The following is a 23448-nucleotide window of genomic DNA, read 5'->3' as shown; positions in this document are numbered from 1 at the left end:
AGTGTTAAAATGAACAAAGTAGGGTTTCCCTGGTGGCTCAGTGGTTGAGAGACCGCCTGCCGATGCAGGGGACACGGGTTCGTGCCTCAGTCCGGGGAGATCCCACATGCCACGGAGCGGCTGGGTCCTTGAGCCGTGGCCGCTGAGCCTGTGCGTCCGGAGCCCGTGCTCCGCAACGGGAGAGGCCACAGCAGTGAGAGGCCCACGTACCGCAAAAAAAAAAAAAAAAAAAAAGAACAAAGTAGATCATGCTAGAGGAGACATGGGCAAAATTACTGGACCATAAGTTCTATACATTTTTTACTTTAATATATATTGCCACATTACTTTCCCAACGGACTGGACCAATTTAAATTCTCATCAGCCAGTGGTACAGTCTTACTGTCAATATTTGATAATACCAGATATTTTTTGCTAGGCTGGAAAATAATATATTATTTGAATTTCTATTCCCTTGATTACTAGAAATGTTGAGCATGTCTTTATACGTTTATTTATTTTTAAATTTTTATTTTGAAATGATTTTAGACTCACATAAAGGTTGCCAAAATTGTACAGAGAGGTCCTGCGTACCCTTCTCTCAGCTTTCCCCAGTATTAACATCTTATATTACCATAGTACAATCATCAAAACCAGGAAATTGACAATGGTATGATACTGTTAACTACAAACCTTGTTTGGATTTCACATGCCCTCACTTATTTTGTGAGTATCTGTAGTTCTATGAATTTATTTCATGTATATATTTGTATATAACAATCACCACCATCAGGATGCAGAACAGATCCATCACCTAAAAAACTGCTTTGAGCTGTGCACTTATAGTCACACCCTCCCCCTACCTCTAACCCCTGGAAATCACTGATCTGTTCTCCATCACCATCATTTCAAGAATGTTACATAAATAGAATCATATGATATGTAACCTTTTGAGATTAACTTGAGATCGATTTATGTTGTTGCATGTATCAGTAGTTGCTTATTTTTATTATTGTATAGTATTCAGTTGTATGGTTATACGATAGTTGTTTATGTCTTCATTTGTTTATTGAATACTCATTTTTCTTCTTTGCAAATACCATTTATATCCTTTCCCATTTGCCTGTTGAGGTCTTTCTCTTTCTTTCTTTGTTTTCTTTATACATTCTGATACTAATCCTTTGTTAAGTGTATTGCAATTACTTTCTACCAGTGTGTCCTAATTAGCTTATCATGCCCTTTGTGACACAGAAAGTTTTTTTTTTTTTAACATCTTTATTGGGGTATAATTGCTTTACAATGGTGTGTTAGTTTCTGCTTTATAACAAAGTGAATCAGTTATACATATACATATGTTCCCATATGTCTTCCCTCTTGCGTCTCCCTCCCTCCCATTCTCCCTATCCCACCCCTCCAGGCTGTCACAAAGCACCGGGCTAATATCCCTGTGCCATGCGGCTGCTTCCCACTAGCTATCTACCTTACTACGTTTGTTAGTGTGTATATGTCCATGACTCTCTCTCGCCCTGTCAAAGCTCACCCTTCCCCCTCCCCATATCCTCAAGTCCGTTCTCCAGTAGGTCTGCGTCTTTATTCCTGTCTTACCCCTAGGTTCTTCATGACATTTTTTTCCCTTAAATTCCATATATATGTGTTAGCATACGGTATTTGTCTTTTTCTTTCTGACTTACTTCACTCTGTATGACAGACTCTAGGTCTATCCATCTCATTACAAATAACTCAATTTCGTTTCTTTTTAAGGCTGAGTAATATTCCATTGTATATATGTGCCACATCTTCTTTATCCATTCATCCGATGATGGGCACTTAGGTTGTTTCCATCTCTGGGCTATTGTAAATAGAGCTGCAATGAACATTTTGGTACATGACTCTTTTTGAATTTTGGTTTTCTCAGGGTATATGCCCAGTAGTGGGATTGCTGGGTCATATGGTAATTCTATTTGTAGTTTTTTAAGGAACCTCCATACTGTTCTCCATAGTGGCTGAACCAATTCACATTCCCACCAGCAGTGCAAGAGTGTTCCCTTTTCTCCACACCCTCTCCAGCATTTATTGTTTCTAGATTTTTTGATGATGGCCATTCTGACTGGTGTGAGATGATATCTCATTGTAGTTTTGATTTGCATTTCTCTAATGAGTAGTGATGTTGAGCATTCTTTCATGTGTTTGTTGGCATTCTGTATATCTTCTTTGGAGAAATGTCTGTTTAGGTCTTCTGCCCAGTTTTGGATTGGGTACTTTGTTTTTTTGTTATTGAGCTGCTTGTAAATTTTGGAGATTAATCTTTTGTCAGTTGCTTCATCAGCAAATATTTTCTCCCATTCTGAGGGTTGTCTTTTGGTCTTGGTTATGGTTTCCTTTGCTGTGCAAAAGCTTTGAAGTTTCATTAGGTCCCATTTGTTTATTTTTGTTTTTACTCTCATTTCTCTAGGAGGTGGGTCAAAAAGGATCTTGCTGTGGTTTATGTCATAGAGTGTTCTACCTATGTTTTCCTCTAAGACTTTGATAGTTTCTGGCCTTACATTTAGGTCTTTAATCCATTTTGAGCTTATTTTTGTGTATGGTGTTAGGGAGTGATCTAATCTCATACTTTTACATGTACCTGTCCAGTTTTCCCAGCACCACTTATTGAAGAGACTGTCCTTTCTCCACTGTATATTCCTGCCACCTTTATCAAAGGTAAGGTGTCCATATGTGTGTGCGTTTATCTCTGTGCTTTCTATCCTGTTCCATTGATCTATCTTTCTGTTTTTGTGCCAGTACCATACTCTCTTGATTACTGTAGCTTTGTAGTATAGTCTGAAGTGAAGGGGCCTGATTCCTGCAGCTCCGTTTTTCATTCTTAAGATTGCTTTGGCTATTCGGGGTCTTTTGTGTTTCCATACAAATTGTGAAATTTTTTATTCTAGTTCTGTGAAAAATGCCAGTGGTAGTTTTCATGTACTTTCATGTACATCCCTATTCAATGTAATAGGGATTACATTGAATCTATAGATTGCTTTGGGGAGTAGAGTCATTTTCACTGTGTTGATTCTTCCAATCCAAGAACATGGTATATCTCTCCATCTATTTGTATCATCTTTAATTTCTTTCATCAGTATCTTATAATTTTCTGCATACAGGTCTTTTGTCTCCTTAGGTAGGTTTATTCCTTGGTATTTTATTATTTTGTTGCAATGGTAAATGGCAGTGTTTTCTTAATTTCACTTTCAGATTTTTCATCATTAGTATATAGGAATGTCAGAGATTTCTGTGCATTCATTTTGTATCCTGCTACTTTACCAAATTCATTGATTAGCTCTAGTAGTTCTGGTAGCATCTTTAGGATTCTCTATGTAAAGTATCATGTCATCTGCAAAGAGTGACAGCTTTACTTCTTCTTTTCCAATTTGGATTCCTTTTATTTCCTTTTCTTCTCGATTACTGTGGCTAAAACTTCCAAAACTATGTTGAATAAGAGTGGTGAGACTGGGCAACCTTGTCTTGTTCCTGATCTTAGTGGAAATGCTTTCCGTTTTTCAACATTGAGGATGATGTTGGCTGTGGGCTTGTCATATATGGCCTTTATTATGTTGAGGAACGTTCCCTCTATGCCTACTTTCTGCAGGGTTTTTATCATAAATGGGTGTTGAATTTTGTCAAAAGCTTTCTCTGCATCTGTTGAGATGATCATATGGTTTTTCTCCTTCAATTTGTTAATGTGGTTTATCACATGGATAGATTTGCGTATATTGAAAAATCCTTGCATTCCTGAAATAAACCCCACTTGATCATGGTGTATGATCCTTTTAATGTGTTGTTGGATTCTGTTTGCTAGTATTTTGTTGAGGATTTTTGCATCTATGTTCATCAGTGATATTGGCCGGTAGTTTTCTTTCTTGTGACATCCTTGTCTGGTTTTGGTATCAAGGTGATGGTGGCCTCGTAGAATGAGTTTGGGAGTGCTCCTCCCTCTACTATATTTTGGAAGAGTTTGAGAATGATAGGTGTTAGCTCTTCTCTATATGTTTGATAGAATTCGCCTGTGAAGCCCTCTGGTCCTGGGCTTTTGTTTGTTGGAAGATTTTTAATCACAGTTTCAATTTCAGTGCTTGTGATTGGCCTGTTCATATTTTCTGTTTCTTCCTGATTCAGTCCTGGCAGATTATGCATTTATAAGAATTTGTCCATTTCTTCCAGGTTGTCCATTTTATTGGCATAGAGTTGCTTGTACTAATCTCTCATGATCGTTTGTATTTCTGCAGTGTCAGTTGTTACGTCTCCTTTTTCATTTCTAATTCTATTGATTTGAGTCTTCTCCCTTTTTTTCTTGATGAGTCTGGCTAATGGTTTATCTATTTTGTTTATCTTTTCAAAGAACCAGCTTTTAGTTTTATTGATCTTTGCTATTGTTTCCTTCATTTCTTTTTCATTTATTTCTGATCTGATTTTTATGATTTCTTTCCTTCTGCTAGCTTTGGGTTTTTTTTGTTCTTCTTTCTCTAATTGCTTGAGGTGCAAGGTTAGGTTGTTTATTCGAGATGTTTCCTGCTTCTTAAGGTGGGCTTGTATTGCTATGAACTTCCCCTTAGAACTGCTTTTGCTGCATCCCATAGGTTTTGGGTCGTTGTGTCTCCATTGTCATTTGTTCCTAGGTATTTTTTTATTTCTTCTTTGATTTCTTCAGTGATCACTTCGTTATTAAGTAGTGTATTGTTTAGCCTCCATGTGTTTGTATTTTTTACAGATCTTTTCCTGTAATTGATATCTAGTCTCATGGGGTTGTGGTCAGAAAAGATACTTGATACAATTTCAATTTTCTTAAATTTACCAAGGCTTGATTTGTGACCCAAGATATGATCTATCCTGGAGAATGTTCCATGAGCACATGAGAAGAAAATGTATTCTGTTGTTTTTGGATGGAGTGTCCTGCAAATATCAATTCAGTCCATGTTATTTAATGTATCATTTGAAGCTTGTATTTCCTTATTTATTTTCATTTTGGATGATCTGTTCATTGGGAAAGTGGGGTGTTAAAGTCCCCTACTATGAATGTGTTATTGTCGATTTCCCCTTTTATGGCTATTAGTATTTGCCTTATGTATTGAGGTGCTCCTATGTTGGGTGCATAAATATTTACAATTGTTATATCTTCTTCTTGGATCGATCCCTTGATCATTATGTAGTGTCCTTTTTTGTCTCTTGTAATAGTCTTTATTTTAAAGTCAAGTTTGTCTGATATGAGAATTGCTACTCCAGCTTTCTTTTGGTTTCCATTTGCATGGAATATCTTTTTCCATCCCCTTACTTTCAGTCTGTATGTGTCTCTTGGTCTGAAGTGGGTCTCTTGTAGACAGCATATATATGGTTCTTGTTTTTGTATCCATTCAGCCAGATTTTTTTCTTTTGGTGGGATCATTTAGTCCATTTATATTTAAGGTAATTATCGATATATATGTTCCTATTCCCATTTTCTTAATTGTTTTGGGTTTGTTATTGTAGGTCTTTTCCTTCTCTTGTGTTTCTTGCCTAGAGAAGTTCCTTTAGCATTTGTTGTAAAGCTCGTTTGGTGGTGCTGAACTCTCTCAGCTTTGGCTTGTCTGTGAAGTTTTTAATTTCTCCATCAAATCTGAATGAGATTCTTGCTGGGTAGAGTAGTCTTGGTTGCAGGTTTTTCTCCTTCATCACTTTAACTATGTCCTGCCAGTCCCGTCTGGCTTGCAGAGTTTCTGCTGAAAGATCAGCTGTTAACCTTATGGGGATTCCCTTGTGTGTTATTTGTTGTTTTTCCCTTGCTTCTTTTAATAACTTTTCTTTGTATTTAATTTTTGACAGTTTGATTAATATGTGTCCTGGCGTATTTCTCCTTGGATTTATCTGTATGGGACTCTCTGTGCTTCCTGGACTTGATTAACTATTTCCTTTCCCATATTAGGGAAGTTTTCAACTATAATCTCTTCAAATATTTTCTCAGTCCCTTTCTTTTTCTCCTCGTTTTCTGGAACCCCTATAATTCGAATGTTGGTGAGTTTTATGTTGTCCCAGAGGTCTCTGCGACTGTCCTCAGTTCTTTTCATTATTTTTTCTTTATTCTGCTCTGCAGTAGTTATTTCCACTATTTTATCTTCCAGGTCACTTATCCATTCTTCTGCCTCAGTTATTCTGATATTGATCCCATCTAGAGTATTTTTCATTTCATTTATTGTGTTGTTCATCATTGCTTTTTTCATCTTTAGTTCTTCTACATGCTTGTTAAATGTTTCTTGCATTTTGTCTATTCTATTTCCAAGATTTTGGATCATCTTTACTATCATTATTCTGAATTCTTTTTCAGGTAGACTGCCTATTTCCTCTTCATTTGTTAGGTCTTGTGGGCTTTTATCTTGCTCCTTCATCTGCTGTGTGTTTTTCTGTCTTCTCATTTTTTTTATCTTACTGTGTTTGGGGTCTCCTTTTTGCAGGCTACATGTTTGTAGTTTCTGTTGTTTTTGGTGTCTGTCCCCAGTGGCTATAGTTGGTTCAGTGGGTTGTGTATGCTTCCTGGTGGAGGGGACTAGTGCCTGTGTTCTGGTGGATGAGGCTGGATCTTGTCTTTCTGGTGGGCAGGTCCACGTCTGGTGGTGTGTTTTGGGGTGTCTGTGGAGTTATTATTATTTTAGGCAGCCTCTCTGCTAATGGGTGTGGTTGTGTTCCTGTCTTGCTCGTTGTTTGGCACAGGGTGTCCAGCACTGTAGCTTGCTGGTCATTGAGTGAAGCTGGGTGCTGGTGTTGAGATGGAGATCTCTGGGAGATTTTTGCAGTTTGATATTATGTGGAGCTGGGAGGTCTCTTGTGGACCAGTGTCCTGAAGTTGGCTCTCCCACCTTAGAGGCACAGCACTGACTGCTGGCTGCAGCACCAGGAGCCTTTCATCCATACGGCTCAGAATAAAAAGTAGAAAGAAAGAAAGAAAAAAAGAAAGGGAAAGAAGGGAGGGATGAAGGAAGAAAGGAAGTAAGGAAGGAGGGAAGGAAAAAAGAAGATAAAATAAAATAAGGTAAAATAAAATAAAGTTATTAAAATAAAAATAATTAAGAAAAAAAAATTTTTTTTAAGTAAGAAAAATAATGGACGGATAGAACCCTAGGACAAATGGTGGAAGCAAAGCTATAAAGACAAAATCTCACACAGAAGCATACACATACACACTCACAAAAAGAGGCAAAGGGGAAAAAATCATAAATCTTGCTCTCATAATCCACCTACTCAATTTGGGATGATTCGTTGTCTATTCAGGTATTCCACAGATGCAGGGTGCATCAAGTTGATGGTCGAGCTTTAATCCGCTGCTTTTGAGGCTGCTGGGAGAGATTTCCCTTTCTCTTTTTTGTTTGCACAGCTCCCAGAGTTCAGCTTTGGATTTGGCCCCGCCTCTGCGTGTAGGTCGCCGGAGGGCGTCTGTTCTTCACTCAGACAGGACGGGGGTTAAAGGAGCAGCTGCTTCGGGGACTCTGGCTCACTCACACCGTGGGGAGGGAGGGGTACGGAGTGCAGGGCCAGCCTGCGGTGGCAGAGGCCTGCGTGATGTTGCACTAGCCTGAGGCATGCCGTGCGTTCTCCCAGGGAAGTTGTCCCTGGATCCAAGGATCCTGGTAGTGGCGGGCTGCACAGGCTCCCCGAAGGGGCGTGTGGATATTGACCTGTGCTCACACACGCTTCTTGCTGGCGGCAGCAGCAGGCTTAGCGTCTCATGCCCATCTCTGTGGTCCACGCTGTTAGACGCGGCTTGCGCCCGTCTCTGGAGCTCCTTTAAGCAGCGCTCTTAATCCTCTGTCCTTGTGCACCAGGAAACAAAGAGGGAAGAAAAAGTCTCTTGCCTCTTCGGCAGGTCCAGAATTTTTCCCGGACTTCCTCCCTCCCTCCCAGCTAGCCGAGGTGCACTAGCCCCCTGCAGGCTGTGTTCACGCCGCCAACCTCAGTCCTCTCCCTGAGCTCAGACCGAAGCCTGAGCCTCAGCTCCCAGCCCCGCCCGCTCCGGCGGGTGAGCAGACAGGCCTGTGGGGCTGGTGAGTGCCGGTCGGCACTGATCCTCTCTGCGGGAATGTCTCCGCTTTGCCCTCCACATCCCTGTTGCTGTCCTCTCTTCCGCGGCTCCGAAGCTTTCCCCTTCCGCTTCCCGCAGTCTCCACCCTTGAAGGGGCTTCCTAGTGTGTGGAAACCTTTCCCCCTTCACAGCTCCCTCCCACTAGTGCAGGTCCCGTCCCTATCCTTTTGTCTCTGTTTATTCTTTTTTCTTTTTCCCTACCCAGGTACGTGGGGCCTTTCTTGCATTTTGGGAGGTCTGAGGTCTTCTGCCAGCGTTCAGTAGGTGTTCTGTAGGAGTTGTTCCACACGTAGATGTATTTCGGGTGTATCTGTGGGGAGGAAGGTGATCTCTGCGTCTTACTCTTCCACCATCTTCCCCTCGCCCCCCCTTCTGCCATTTTTCAGGCAACTTCATAATTCCATCTTCCCAAAACTTTTTATCTTTTTGAGCAAAGAACTCTTCCAGGTGCCTTTTACAGTCTTCCAGGGAATGGAAATTTTTTCCATTAAGAGAATTTTGTAAAGACCGAAATAAGTGGAAATCCGAAGGTGCAATGTCTGGTGAATATGGCGGATGAATCAGAACCAAGCTGTAACAGTTGTTTCCTGGTCATCAAAAAACATGTGGTCTTGCGTTATCCTGATGGAAGATTAGGCGTTTTCTGTTGACTAATTCCCGACACTTTTTGTTGAGTGCTGCTTTCAGTTGGTCTAACTGGGAGTAGTACTTGTTGGAATTAATCATTTGGTTTTCCAGAAGGAGCTCATAATAGAGGACTGCCAACCCCACCATATACACAACATCACCGTCTTTGGATGAAGACCAGCCTTAGGTGTGGTTGGTGGCGTTTCATTTCACTTGGCCCATGATCTCTTCTGTTCCGTATTATTGTGCAGTATCCACTTTTCATCTCCCGTCACACTTTTTTAAAAAAATTTTCTTTATTTATTTTCTTTATTTTTTTGGCTGCATTGGGTCTTCATTGCTGCACACGGGCTTTCTCTAGTTGCGGAGAGTGGGGTCTACTCTTTGTTGTGGTGCACGGGCTTCTCATTGTGGTGGCTTCTCTTGTTGCAGAGCACAAGCTCTAGCCGCACAGGCTTCAGTAGTTGTGTCATGCGGGCTCAGTAATTGTGGCTCACGGGCTCTAGAGCGCAGGCTCACTAGGTGTGATACACGGGTGTCGTTGCTCCATGGCATGTGGGATCTTCTCGGACCAGGGCTCGAACCCGTATCCCCTGCATTGGCAGGCAGATTCTTAACTACTGTGCCACCAGGGAAGCCCCACACTTTGTTTTAAAAACAGAACATTTTCATTACGTTTCAGTAGGGAATCGCATGAGGAAATATGGTTAAGAAGGTTTTTTTTGCCTAACTTATGTGGAACCCAAACATCAAAGCAATTCACATAACCAAGTTGGTGCAAATGATTTTCAATGCTTGATTTGGATATTTTGAGTATGTCGGCTGTCTCCCGCATGGTATAATGTTGATTGTTCTCAATGAATATCTCTATTTGCTGGCTGTCACCTTCAACTGGTCTACCCAACTGTGGAGCATTGTCCAGCAAGAAATCTCCATCATGAAACTTCACAAACCACTTTTGACACATTTGATCAGTCACAACACCTTCTCCATATGCTACACGATTTTTTTTTGCGTTTTCAGTTATGTTTTTACCTTTCTTGAAATAATAAAGCATAATATGCGGAAAATGTTGCATTTTTTCTTCCATCTTCAATATTCAAATGAATACACAAAAATTCACCAGTTTTGGTAAGTCTTTTTTTTAATGCAGGCTGATATGACACGTGTCACATACAATCTAAGAAAACTGTTTCGAATGCAGTTAAAGACAACTAAGTTCTACTAGAGCCATCTTACGGAAATACCGATCGAACCTTTTGGCCAACCGAATAGAATGCCCTTCAATTTGAGTGTGTTTGAAGTTTCCTTTTTTCACCCCACATTCAGATCATGCATTTTTGTCAGGAATACCATGCAAACAATGTTGTAACCTTTGTGGATTGTATCATATTAGGAGCCATGTAATGTCAATTTGTCCCAATATTTCTGAGGTTAAATTTGATTACTTGGTTAAGGTGGAGGCTGCCAAGTTCTTCCACTGTAAAGTTACCATGTTTTGCTTTTTAATGAATAAATGATTTGTGGATAGATATTTTGAAACTATGTAGATATCTTTGTCCTCATCCAACTCTCACCCACTCGTTTTATCATCCATTGATGATTTTCTAACTTTGTCATTCCTTATATTTATTTGGCTTTGTATTGTAAGAGCTTTCTTTTGTTTGTATCAGTATGAACTCTTGGATTATTTTATTTTATTAAATGCATTATATTCTGTTACTCATTATTTATTTTCATGCCCAATTTTTCCATATTTGGGTATAGGGAACCCCTTCAGGGTGGGTCAAGTGTGCTTTTGATATGTTCCCATCGTTCTGTGAGCAGTTCTTTACTTTGTGGGGTAGCAAGATGATCCAGGCTCATCTTATATTTTCTTTGCCCCAGTGCTGGAATCAGCCATTTCTCCAAGGAACCTTTATCCCTTTTAGTTTAGAAACCAAGATATGAGATAAGGTATATGTGTTTTTTAAAGAGACTCCAAGGTGATTTTGCTGGTCTTTCTGGAACCCATTGTAATAGAGCCTTCTTGTATATAGGAGTTCCATTCAGATATTTGCTAAATGGACAGGACTAAGGAGTAGTTGAAATAGTCCAGGGAGATGAAGGAATATAAGTAGAGTCACTGTATATGAAAAAGCCCAACTCATTCAGAGGAGCTAGAGTTCAGTGTGGCTTCAAGAAGAGAAGAGCTAGAGAATGAGGCAAGGACTAGTTCATTGAGGACTTTATTTGCCATCCAAAGGAACTTAACCTTATAGAAAATGAGGGGCCATCATAGAGGGTTTAAACTAGGTAGGTAAGTGATTAATTTTGGTAGATTTGCATTTTAAAGTCACTGTACTGTCACCAGCGGCAATGCATAGGATGGATTAGATAAATATTTAACATTATTTTCCAGCAGGGTTGGCATTTGCCTTTATAAACTTTTCTCCTAGATGCCAGTATTGCAGCTGCTGGATACTAACATCTCAAAGGAATTGTTGGCAGTAGTTTAGTGAAAAGGGAACGAGAGAGAGAGACCATACAATACGTTAAAACTTGAATCATTGATTTATCTGTTTCTGGAATGGTAGCAACTCTTCCTTTTATTAGTAGTTTTACAGTCAGGACTGGAAGCCATTGAAAAATAACACAAACAAAAGTATAAAATAATGCTGTCTTTTTAAATGAAAAAGTCTTGATGAATATCAATACTGCTACATTTTATTTTTCTTTATGTTTGGTAGTAACATCAATAATAGGATTGATATAGACATTCAGTAATGTAGACATTTTACCTGGTTTGTGTGGTAACCAAAGTATGAAATGTAACAAACACATTTTCTGCAATAATAGCAAATTGCACCTTCAGCTTAAAGTTTGCTGTTATCATAATAAGTTTTATTTCTGTGCTATTTACAGCCTGTATCCCAAGCTGTTGGAGCTGAACAAACAGCAACTCTTCTAAAACCGGATTTAGTTCGAAGGTGAGTATCTTCAAATTAATACCATGAAAGCGATGAGGGTATGTTGAAGTACTGCATTCATTAGGTGCTTAGTGTGTCTTGACTGAAGAAGTTTCTGTGTTCTAGTATTTGTGTGTATGTTCAATAAAAATAGTAGATATTATTTTTACTTTTTATGTTAATAAATATCATATGGACTATGAAATTATTGACCATTTTCTTGTTCACATTATTACAATATTCTGGGGTGGTTTTCTTTTTGGCTGCACCACCGTGGCTTGTGGGATCTTAGTTCCCTGACCAGGGATTGAACCCATGCCCTTGGCAGTGAGAGTACGGAGTCCTAACCACTGGTCTGCCAGGGAATTCCCATCATATTCTGTTCTTAGGAAAATGTTATAAGAATTTAAAAAGGAAATAAGAAATAATGTAATTTAAAGTTCCAGCTAATCTAAAGAAATAAATTACAACCAGATATATGATTATATTGTCATTTGGTAGTTGTAAACTAATATTTTTCTCTGTCTTGTTCAGATTGGGTTAATTTCTCTTGTTCTGTCTTCAGGTTCACTGATTCTTTCCTTTGTCCTATTCATTCTGCTATTGTGCCCACTCAGTGCATTTTTTATTTCTATGATTGTACTCTTTCTATAATTTCCATTTGTCTCTTTCTTAATATCTTCTATTATTATGAGATTTTCTGGCTTTTCATTTGCTTCAAAAGTATTTGTAATTGCTTGTTGAAACAGTTTGATAATGGCTGCTTTAAAATCCTTGTCAGGTAATTCCAATATCTGATTCATCCTGGTGTTGGCATCTGTTGATTGTCTTTTCACATTCAAGTTGTGATTTTCCTGGTTTTTTGTATGACAGAGAATTTTCATTTGTCTCCTGGACATTTTGGACATTATGTTAGGATACTCTGGATCCTATTTAAATACTCTATTTTAGCAGTCAGTCATTGTGTTTAGGTGCAAAGGTCCTGGTCTACTTTTGTGGACTATGGTTCTAATGACAATTTAGTTTTCAGAGTCTTTGTATTATTATTCGGATCTGCTTGGTTCACCTGACACCATTGGGACCCACTGCTGGATCAAGGGGTTGGAGAGCACTTCTCTAGGCCCACTGCCCTAAGCCAGCTCTCCAGACCACATGCTACTGTTAGGGTTCCCACCAGCATCACCAAGGGAGGAAAGGGCCCACCTGAATCACCTTCTGTTGCTAGGTTGGGGTTCAGGAGACCACTGGGCTTGGGCTACCTTTGCCTTTTGGCCCAGGAGTCAGGAGATGCCAAGCTGTTATATTTTTCCTCAAGTCCTGGGAGTCCCTAGCTAGTCTGCCTTCATCTTTTCACTCTTCAGTGCCCTCCTGTGATATTCTACTGTATTATTTCCAGATTTTTTAGTTATACTTAGTGGGGAGGAACGGGGAGAGTTGAGTTTCTGCCATCTTGTCCCAAACCCTAAACTAGTGTTTTAAGATAACTTTGCAAAGTGAATGATACAGCTGCATTGACTAGAATTATGTCCCTTTTCTCCTCTGAAGGTGTTATTTATTACTGCTATTTCTCTGTCTATTAAAAAACTAAGAGCAGTATTAATGTATTTTCTTCCTCCACTTGTATTTATGAAAATTCTTTTTCACAGGGACATAGAAAAAGTTTTAGGAGTTCGTTTTATTTTTTCTTGTATATCTTTATATAGATACTTCCTGAGTAGTTTTTAGGAGAAAGGACTTAACCTAAAAATTAATTTTAAAAATATCTACTGCTTACAGATCTCATTTAAGTTTCAAATGTATTTATTGGAATTTTTGTTATTTATTGAAATATCTTCAAATTTATTAAAGAAAAAGCTGAAAAATACCTTTGACACAGATCAGCTGAAAGTTAGTCTGCCCTGTCATAATCATATTGACTTGAACCTGCAAAATATAACTAGTTAGAATTAATCATGTTGAATCATTTTCACATCATTCATTTTCAGTTTTTTTTAACCAAAATTATGGTGTATTTTTTCTTCTTCCCTCCCTCCCTCCCTCCCTCCTTCCCTCTTCCTTCCTTCCTTCCTTCCTTTCATTCTATTGAGGTAAAACTCATGTATACCCTTATATTAGTTTTGGATATACAGTAGAGTGATTTACCATTTGTATATATTATGAAATGATCACCACAATAAGTCTAGTTTAAACATCCATCACCATACATAGTTACAAAATTTTTTTTCTTGTGATGAGAACTTTAAAATTTACTGTCAGCAACTTTGAAATATGCAATACAGCATTATTAACTATAGTTGCCATGCTGTACATTATATGACTTATTTTATAACTGGTAGTTTGTACCTTTCGACTCCCTTCACCCATTTCACCCACTCTCCACCCCCTCCCCCCACCCCTGTCTCTGGCAACCACCGATCTGTTCTCTGTATCTATAAGCTTGGGAGATTTTTCGTTTTTTTAGATTGCACATATAAGTGAGATCATATGGTATTTGTCTGTCTCTTTCTGACTTACTTTACTTAGCATAATGCCCTCAAGTTCCATCTATGTTGTTACAAATGGCAAGATTTCATTCTTTTTTATGGCAGAATAATATTCCATTGTATATACATACTACATTTTCTTTATCTCATTTTCATTTCTTTTTCTGTTTCTTGCACTATTCCTGTCTTCCACACCTCATGTATCCCCTGTTGAGTTTGTTACATAAACAGCTATATTTTGAGTGAGAATTGGTTTTTAGAAGTTTTATTTGAACATATTAATAAGAAAAACCCCAAAACAAACAAAATAAAATTGATCAGGAACATCCCCTGATAAAAGGTTCCACAGAGGTCCATCACTAGCAGTGTTTTTCTTTCACTCCCACTACTGTGAGATGTTGGCCTAATACATACAATATAATCTCGGTGTTTCATAACTTTTAAAAACAGCTTTATTGAGATATAATTCACATACCATTAGATTTTCACCCATTTAAAGTGTACAATTCAATGGCATTTAGTATATTTGCAGAGTTGTGCAGTCATAACTTTTTGAGAGATATTGTACTACTTATATATTTTATTTAAACATTATTTATGATTTTATAATTGAGGGTTTTTCTTAGAATTTTACCATCAAGATGGAATGATTCTATCCACAAAGGAATTTCAGATATTAACTCTGATTTGGGTTAAATATTGGACTTTGAGAATCATTTCTTCTCTGAGAAATTGAATTGGAGTTGCTTTTTTTTTTTTGAATAATAGTTTGAATAATGATGTGGCAGCTGTGAAGGAAAACACCAATACCCCTGATAACCCAAGTGGAAATGGCAAACAAGATCGGATCAAACAGAGAAGAGCTTCCTGTCCTCGATCAGAGAAGGGGACTAAATTTCAGCTTACTGTCCTTCAGGTCAGTGTATAAATATGATTTGGTTAAGAGTGCATGTTGAGGTCTGGGGGGGTCAGGGAGGGGCGATGTTGCTGTGGAGGTGAGTATAGGGTATTATGAAACTCTGCAGCAAACACTCTTGAACACAAATCTTTGTATATATACCTGATTATTTCCTTATGATAGATTCCTAGAAGTAGAATTAGTGGGTCAAAGGGTATGAAGATTTAAAGTTTCTAAATACGTATTTCTAGGTTGCTGTCCATAAAGTTTGGACCAGTTTACATTTCCATTAGCAGTGCATTTTCTTTAGCTTAAAGGGTCAATTTGTGGGAGAATTTTGGAAATGAATGACCAGATTTAGATCTTTGCATTGCAGGTAGCTATAGTGACTGTTGTAACTTTTTTTTTTTGCCTTTTCATAAAAGTTGTGTTCCTTTTCTTTCCTACAGGTTCACATTTCTAACTTATTTTTTGCTGAATAATTTGAGCCTTAGATTTGTCATACAATAGTTGTTTAGACAGTATTTCATCAAGGGAAAAACAGAATCTTTTTAGATTCTGAACAGTTTAAACCATTTTTTTCATATATCGTATGTGAGCTCATCCAAATGTTTCCTGCACCATTTACAAAGAGAAGATAATGACTGACTCTTAAACTAGTGACATGTTTGTGCCCAGGTGTCAATCTCTGGAGACAACATGGTGGAGTGTCAACTGGAGACACACAATAACAAGATGGTCACCTTCAAGTTTGATGTTGATGGTGATGCACCAGAGGATATTGCAGACTATATGGTAAGTACAGTAAAACCAAATTATTTTCTCTTAAGCATTCTGTCTCTTTTTCCTCTCTAACTCTCCCCCCATTTATTCAGAGCCATCTTTTTTTAGGGTACTGCTAGTTTTTTAAATTTGTACAGAACTAAATTGGTTATGATCAAGAGTAAGTCACTATACCTCCTCTGGTTTCTGTATATTTATGTGTAAAATATGAGGGAGTTTCATTAAGAGAGGATCTAGGTCAGTGCTTCTTATCCCTAGCTGCATGTCAAAATCACTGGAAGAGTTTTTTAACAACAATTCTGTTGGGAATACCCTGGTGGTCCAATGGTTAGGACTCGGTGCTTTCACTGCCGTTGTCTGGGTTCAATCCCTGGTCGGGGAAATAAGATCCTGCAAGCCACATGGCGCAGCCAAAAAAAAAAAAAAGCCCCAAACAAAAACTAAAACAAAAACAATTCCGTTGCCTGGGTCCCTAATTAAATCAGAATTTTTGGAGATGAGGCCTAAGCATTAATAGTTTGTAAAGTTCCCCAGGTAATTCTAATGCATTAGCTACTGATATAACATCTTACATATAGGTGTTCAAGTAATGTTCATCATTTCATTTAGTTTTTGTATTTTCTTTGAATTGTTAGGCTTAAGTTAGTATTCCCCTCCTCTTTTTTTTTTAATGGGGATGATCTAGGGTGGCACGAAGAGTACATAATGCTTTTGTTTCTGCCAGTTTTCTTTGTATATACATTCCTGGCCAAGCGGAATTTAACATTTTAAAAGTTAATAATTTTGTCAGTCTGCCTCTTATTCAATGTAGTATTTTCTGAACTGTCTCTAGGCCATTCTTTATCATCTTTAGAGATGCTTCATTTTGTGTTTTTTTTTTTTTATTTAAAAGCTTTTGCGTTTGGACATCCTAGTTTTAAACATAAACATTACCTCAGTTACGTTCTTCAAATGGCAATCAATTTATAGAATGCCAGATTTTTTTTAAAATGCTGGCTTCTGGTAGGTAGTGCCAATCTGACAAATATCAGTGGTCTCAAAATAGAATAATTTAATGTATTATGTGGCATTTTATTGCTGGTCTTTGTTAATTCTGTTGTGGCATTTAGATCTAAATACCTAATTTATTTTTCTTTATGGTAGTCACCATATTATAATTTTGAAGAAACTAAATTCATTCTTGTGAATAGACTTACTTTTACTTTTGGATAGGTTGAAGATAACTTTGTCCTGGAAAGTGAAAAAGAAAAATTTGTAGAAGAATTGAGGGCTATCGTAGGTCAAGCCCAGGAGATCCTTCATGTCCACTCTGCTGCAGAAAGAGCCATTGGAGTTGACTCTATTACTATGGAATCCAGCAGTAGCCAAGTAAGAGAAATTGCTTAGCAAATAGGTCTTCTCGGATATGTATCAGGAACTTCTTTATTTATCTATTCATTTTTAATTCAGACAGGATCATCTGAACAAGTACAGATAAATTCTGCATCCACTCAAACCAGCAGTAAGTATACTTAATAAAATTTACTATTTGGCTTTTGAAGCAAGACATTTGGAAGCTTTTAATGTACACACCTTGGGAAAGATGTTAGCCAATAAAGGAATTTGATAAATTGTTAATGTAGGTTTTCCCACACTTTGAAAGGACTTTATAGCCCAGAAATAAGAAGTAAAAAAAGTGAGAAGTAAAACCATTCTCCAAATTTCCTCCAAGTATTGGTTCTTTACCTGATTAATTTATTTCTGAGTTGTTGCATGGTATGTTACCAGAAAAGCAGTCACAGTACTGCTGACCTTTAATGGCTTTATTGTTTGAACTTAACTGGTAAGTTTTTCTTTTCCTCTATATGAGATGGACAACAACTTTCTTAACTAAAATCATTATGTTCTAAGTTTGCCTCATGTTTTAATAGCATTAGTATCTTGATTTCATTCTACCAATGATATGCTTCTACCTGCTCTGATCACTAAGTTTTTGTAAATCAGATACCAGATAAACTGCCAGGGACTAAAAATGGGGTCTTCTATTTTCTTTTCTCATAAATTTATCTCTCCATTCTTCTCACCTCTGGTCATGGGTATATTTAGAGTGTTTGGGATGGGGAGGAGAGCCACAGACAAATGAGGACATCTGAAGGAATTATAACAGCATGAAGAAGCAACAGGTGGTGTGGGAGTCATGGAACCAGATACCATTACCCTCAAATGTAGTTTGTGTTAGGATGCCAGGGTTCTCCTCTGTCTTCTTTTTCTCATTAGCAGGAGTCTGAGTAGATTTCTTTTTATTTATTTATTTATGGCTGTGTTGGGTCTTCGTTGTTGTGTGCAGGCTTTCTCTAGTTGCAGCAAGTGGTGTCTGCTCTTCGTTGTGGTGTGTGGGCTTCTCACTGTGGTGGCTTCTCGTTGTGGAGCACGGGCTCGAGGAGTGCAGGCTTCAGTACTTGTGGTACACAGGCTCTAGTTGTGGCGCACTGGCTCAGTAGCTCCACGGCATGTGGGATATTCCCAGACCAGGGTTCGAACCCATGTCCCCTGCATTGGCAGGCGGATTCTTAACCACTGCACCACCAGGGGAGTCCCTGAGTATATTTCTGACTGGCAAAGTTGGGTAAAGTTTAAAAGAGAATAACTTATTTGAATGAGTTAACAAAGTAGGAGTACAGATGTAGGGGCTTATTTTACTTTATTTTTTAAGTTGTCATACAGTAAAATAGACTTTTTTTTCTTTTGGTGTAGGGTTCTGTAAATTTTAGTCCTCTTATAGATTTGTGTAAGCACCACCATAATCAGGATACAGAACCGAAGATGTAGGTTTTAGTGGAAAAAGTGCTTTTCGTTTTTTTCCCAAAACTGCCCTGCTTTTAATTGCTATTGATACAATGTTTGTTTCCGTAGAATCCAAAATCCTTCTCTAAAGATATCTTGTGCATAGTTGTTAGAGTATTTTTCAGTCAGGGTTGGGAGGTCTGGTCTTATAAGTTACACATATCCTAGTGCCGTTGGAAATGGAGATAAAAGACAAAACGGTGTTTTAACCTGGTTTCCTTCGTCAATAGGTAAACATATTGACAATTGATTAGCTTATTAATTTTTGACAATTCTTTCTACAGATGAATCTGCTCCTCAGTCATCCCCAGTTGGTCGATGGCGATTTTGTATCAATCAGACAATAAGAAACCGTGATGCTCAATCTCCTTCTTCTCTTCAGCAGTCCATGTCTACAGTTCCTGGGCTAAATCTGCTTTCTAGTAAGTGTTTGTTCTCTGCCACCTTTATCCAGACCTGGAAGATGGGGATGCAAAATATACACTGTATCTTTAACTTGTTTTCATGGGTATTTTATGCTTATGAGAATTTTTATAAGCATTTTTGAAGATATTAATGTTAGGAGGGAACCCAAGCCATTTAAATTTTAATATTTATGGAAAAAAAAGGAAAAGGTTTTTCTCCTTGTTAGGTTGAATTCTGTGTATTTTGAGTCTTATTTACAAGAGTACTTTCACACAGGTTCTAATTTGCCCCTTGCTCCTCCTGTTCCTTTTGAGTTTGGGTACTAGTCCATGCTTTGTACTTACCATACATGCTTAGCCATTCTTTGTTATTGTTCCAGGTCCAAGAAACATAAGTAATAAGGAAATATCACAGGACACGCTGCTCACTCTAGAAAATAATCCATGCCAGTGTGCACTTTACACCTCCACATCAGAACACAAGGATGTAGTTGATGGTAAGATTTCTGAATATGCCAGTGTAGAAACTAAGCAGCCAGCTATACTTTATCAAGTGGAAGATGACAAGCAGATAATGGCACCAGTTGCTAGTAGTTCCAGTCTTGAATGTGAGGGACTCACCAGCCAAGCAGGCATATTCCTACCTGTGTATCCAGGTCATCAAGCTGCCAGTCAGGCAGCTCCTGGTGAGTCAACTCAGATTGCTCCTAACTCTCTTACAACTCCGGCATTTATGTCTGATCAAAAGCCTCAGTCCTTACCGGTGCAGCAGCCAACTACGGATGCAGAGTTTATTTCCCAAGAAGGAGAAACCGCAGTGATCGTGGAAGCAAGTTCTCCTAAGATGGTCATTCCCACTCAGACCCCTGGCCTTGAACCAACTAGCCTGCTGTCCTCTACGGTCCTGGAATCAGATGGGGAAGGACCTCCAAAAATGGAGTTTGCAGACAACCGAATTAAAACTCTGGATGAAAAATTAAGAAATTTGCTCTATCAGGAGCATAGCATATCTAGCATCTATCCTGAGAGTCAGAAGGATACCCAAAGCATAGATTCTCCGTTTTCTTCCTCTGCTGAAGACACAGTCTCATGTCCAGTGCCAGAAGTCATAGGCATCAGTCACTGTGGAATTCAAGATAGTCCTGCACAGTCCCCTAATTTTCAGCAGACAGGCTCTAAGATTCTGTCCAATGTAACTGTGAGTCAGCCTGCTAACATATCAGTGTTCAAAAGGGACCTGAATGTGATAACTTCTATACCCAGCGAATTATGTTTACATGTAAGTATCATTCTTTCTAACCAATTCCTTATCCTATGCTTTTAAAGAAATGCCTTCTTTTCTAAAGTTCTGTCCTTTGAAATGAAATTATCTATGTCACAAGATTCTGAGGTCACAGGTATTTAAGAAGGCCATAGCTTACTTAGGCTGCAGGGGCCCAGAACTTAATAGAGATGGTAGAACTTTCTTGGTGAGAGAGCCCTCTGGTGAATTAGCTAGGAACTTGTGAGCAATGTTTATTTTTGTATTAATGACAGAACAGGACTGATTTATAGATTGTTTTAGTGGGTAGGAAGAACTTGCTTTTAGATTTCCTCTTAAAAATTCTTGTTATCAGTTTCATTTTTAAAAATATTATGGTTTTAATTTAATCTTGTTTGTGGGTTTTTATTTATTTGAAAAAAATATTTTAAAAGAAAAAAAACCCATAATCTCATGACTTGTTTTTTTTTTTTTTTTTTTTTTTTGCGGTATGCGGGCCTCGCTGTTGTGGCCTCTCCCGCTGCGGAGCACAGGCTCCGGACATGCAGGCTCAGCGGCCATGGCTCACGGGCCCAGCCGCTCCGCGGCACGTGGGACCTTCCCGGACCGGGGCACGAACCCGTGACCCCTGCATTGGCAGGCGGACTCCAAACCTCTGCGCCACCAGGGAAGCCCGACTTGTTTTTTTTAACTTATGTAATGTAGGAATTTAATTTCTCTTTTCTGTTCCTTCAACTCATAGGGATAACCACTATCTGGTGCTTATCCACTATATGGTACTAATCCTTCTTGACTTAAGCTTATACAGATCTACTTACAAACCTACAACTTCTTATTCACAAGAATAGTATTGTGCTATAAACATATTGGTCTACAACTCAATTTTTTAATTTTACAGTATATCATAGACATATTTTAAAATATTTATCACTGTATCTCTTTATTATTGTTATTATTATATAAGTAGTATATGCATGTATATAAAGTAAAATCCACCCCACTTCTAAACCTATAGACACAGCTGTTGATAAATCTTCCCAGACATGGTTTTCACTAATATACAAATATTTATATAGCACTTCTTTATATGTATTATATCTGTTTACAAAGACACAGATACATACTATATATTTATATACACATACTTCCTTACATACATGTGCATTCTAAATTTTTTTCCCACTTATGGACATCTATCCATGTCAGTATACATAGTTCCACCTCACCTAACTTTTCAAAAAATATATTTATTTATTTATTTGGCTGCATTGGGTCTTAGTTGCGGTGCACAGGCTTCTCTCTAGTTGTGGCTCTTGGGCTCTATAGCGCACAGGCTTGGTAGTTGCGGCGCACGGGCTTAGTTGCCCCGCGGCGTGTGGGATCTTAGTTCCCCAACCAGGGATTGAACCTGCATCCCCTACGTTGGAAGGTGGATTCTTAACCACTGGACCACCAGGGAAGTCCCCTCACCTAACTTTTTTAAACAACAGCATAATATTCCATTAAGCAAATATAATTTAAGTACTTATTTTTTGGTAAACTAGTAATTTAAAATTATGCAATTAATGCATAAATGCAAAAGAAATTCAGAAGGATAGAAAATTAAAAGGAATTGTTGTGTTAACACTCCCACTCCCCAAACACTATTAAGTTCCTGGTTTTAATTCTTGTGGTCATTGCTATTAATAACTTATAAATAATATACTTATCGATTTTTTGATTTAGTAATTTTATACAATAAAATTTGACTCACTTCTATGAAGGGTAGAGAAATTATATTTTCCCTTTCCTCTACTTTTCTTCCCCATACACCTCCCAATTTTTATTACTTAAATTACTTTTTAACATTGGCAAAGTTTATAACATCTACATTTTTTTCTTTATCGGTTTTGCTTTGTCTGTAGGTTGATTGGAAGAACTGAAAATCAGTAAACAGCATTTATATTATGATTATTTGCGTTATCTGATAATCACGTAACATGATTAGAACCATAAAAAAATGAAATGTAGGGCTTCCCTGGTGGCGCAGTGGTTGAGAGTCCGCCTGCCGATGCAGGGGACACGGGTTCATGCCCCGGTCTGGGAGGATCCCACATGCCGCGGAGCAGCTGGGCCCGTGAGCCACGGCCGCTGAGCTTGCGCTTCCGGAGCCTGTGCTCCGCAACGGGAGAGGCCACGACAGTGAGAGGCCCGTGTACTGCAAAAAAAAAAAGAAAAATATGTAATTCTCTGTCATTTAAACTTTGTTGCTCAGGAGACTCTTCCAAGTGTCAAGGTTAAATGGATTCTTTTGTTTGTTTCAAGTGTCCATTGCTACATCTAGATCAAACTTATTACCTGCCACTGTTTCTGGTGTCCTAGAATTCCTTTTTGTTTCCCCCCTGAAATGCTTCTATGAGTAATATTTTAAAATATGTTGCATGTGTGACCAATTTTTTTTAATGTCCAGAAATATCTTTATTTTGCTTCACAATTAAGTACAGATGGTAGGATCATTTTGAGTTAATTTTTGTATATGGTATGAGATAAAGGTCCAGCTTCATTCTTTTGCATGTGGCTATCCAGTTGTTCCAGCACTGTTTGTTATTTTATTCTTTGTTGTTATTATAAATGAAATTGTTTTCTTAATTTCCTTTTCAGATTTTTCATTGCTAGTGTATAGAAATACGATTGATTTTTGATTGTTGATGTTGTATCCTTCAACTTCGCTGAGTTTTTTTTATTAGCTGTGATAGCTTTTGGTAGATTTTCTATATAATATCAGTATATAAGATCTTATCATCTGTGAATAGAGCAGTTTTATTTCTTCATTTCCTGTTTTTCTTATCTATTAACTTTTCATTTCATGCTTTTTAAAAAATTTTTTGGCTGCATGTGGTCTTCATTGCTGCGTGTGGGCTTTCTCTAGTTGATGCGAGTGGGGGCTATTCTTTGTCGCAGTGTGCGGGCTTCTCATTGCGGTGGCTTCTGTTGTTGCGGAGCCCGGGCTCTAGGCATGCAGGCTTTAGTAGTTGTGGCATGCAAGCTCTAGAGCGCAGGCTCTGTAGTTGTGGCGCACGGGCTTAGTTGCTCCATGGCATGTGGCATCTTCTTGGACCAGGAATTGAACCTGTGTTCCCTCCATTGGCAGGCAGATTCTTAACCACTGCACCACCAGGG

The 23448-nt window shown here is 38.3% G+C and overlaps 1 protein-coding gene across 2 annotated transcripts in view; it reads left to right on the top strand.

Moving 5' to 3' along the window:
• WNK3 (WNK lysine deficient protein kinase 3) overlaps positions 1–23448 on the top strand; it is a 126266-nt gene that overhangs the window by 57777 nt on the left and 45041 nt on the right. For both annotated transcript variants that reach the window (XM_065900745.1, XM_065900743.1), the window contains exons 10-16: positions 11594–11658; positions 14889–15036; positions 15697–15813; positions 17014–17169; positions 17251–17302; positions 18909–19046; positions 19409–20307. In XM_065900745.1, the coding sequence (XP_065756817.1) occupies positions 11594–11658; positions 14889–15036; positions 15697–15813; positions 17014–17169; positions 17251–17302; positions 18909–19046; positions 19409–20307 (1575 nt within the window). The remainder of the gene's footprint in view (positions 1–11593; positions 11659–14888; positions 15037–15696; positions 15814–17013; positions 17170–17250; positions 17303–18908; positions 19047–19408; positions 20308–23448) is intronic.

This window comes from Phocoena phocoena, chromosome X (assembly GCF_963924675.1).
Source record: "Phocoena phocoena chromosome X, mPhoPho1.1, whole genome shotgun sequence".
NCBI lineage: Eukaryota > Metazoa > Chordata > Mammalia > Artiodactyla > Phocoenidae > Phocoena > Phocoena phocoena.
Note: the sequence above shows the minus strand (reverse complement) of the source record. Positions and strands in the feature narration are given on the sequence as shown.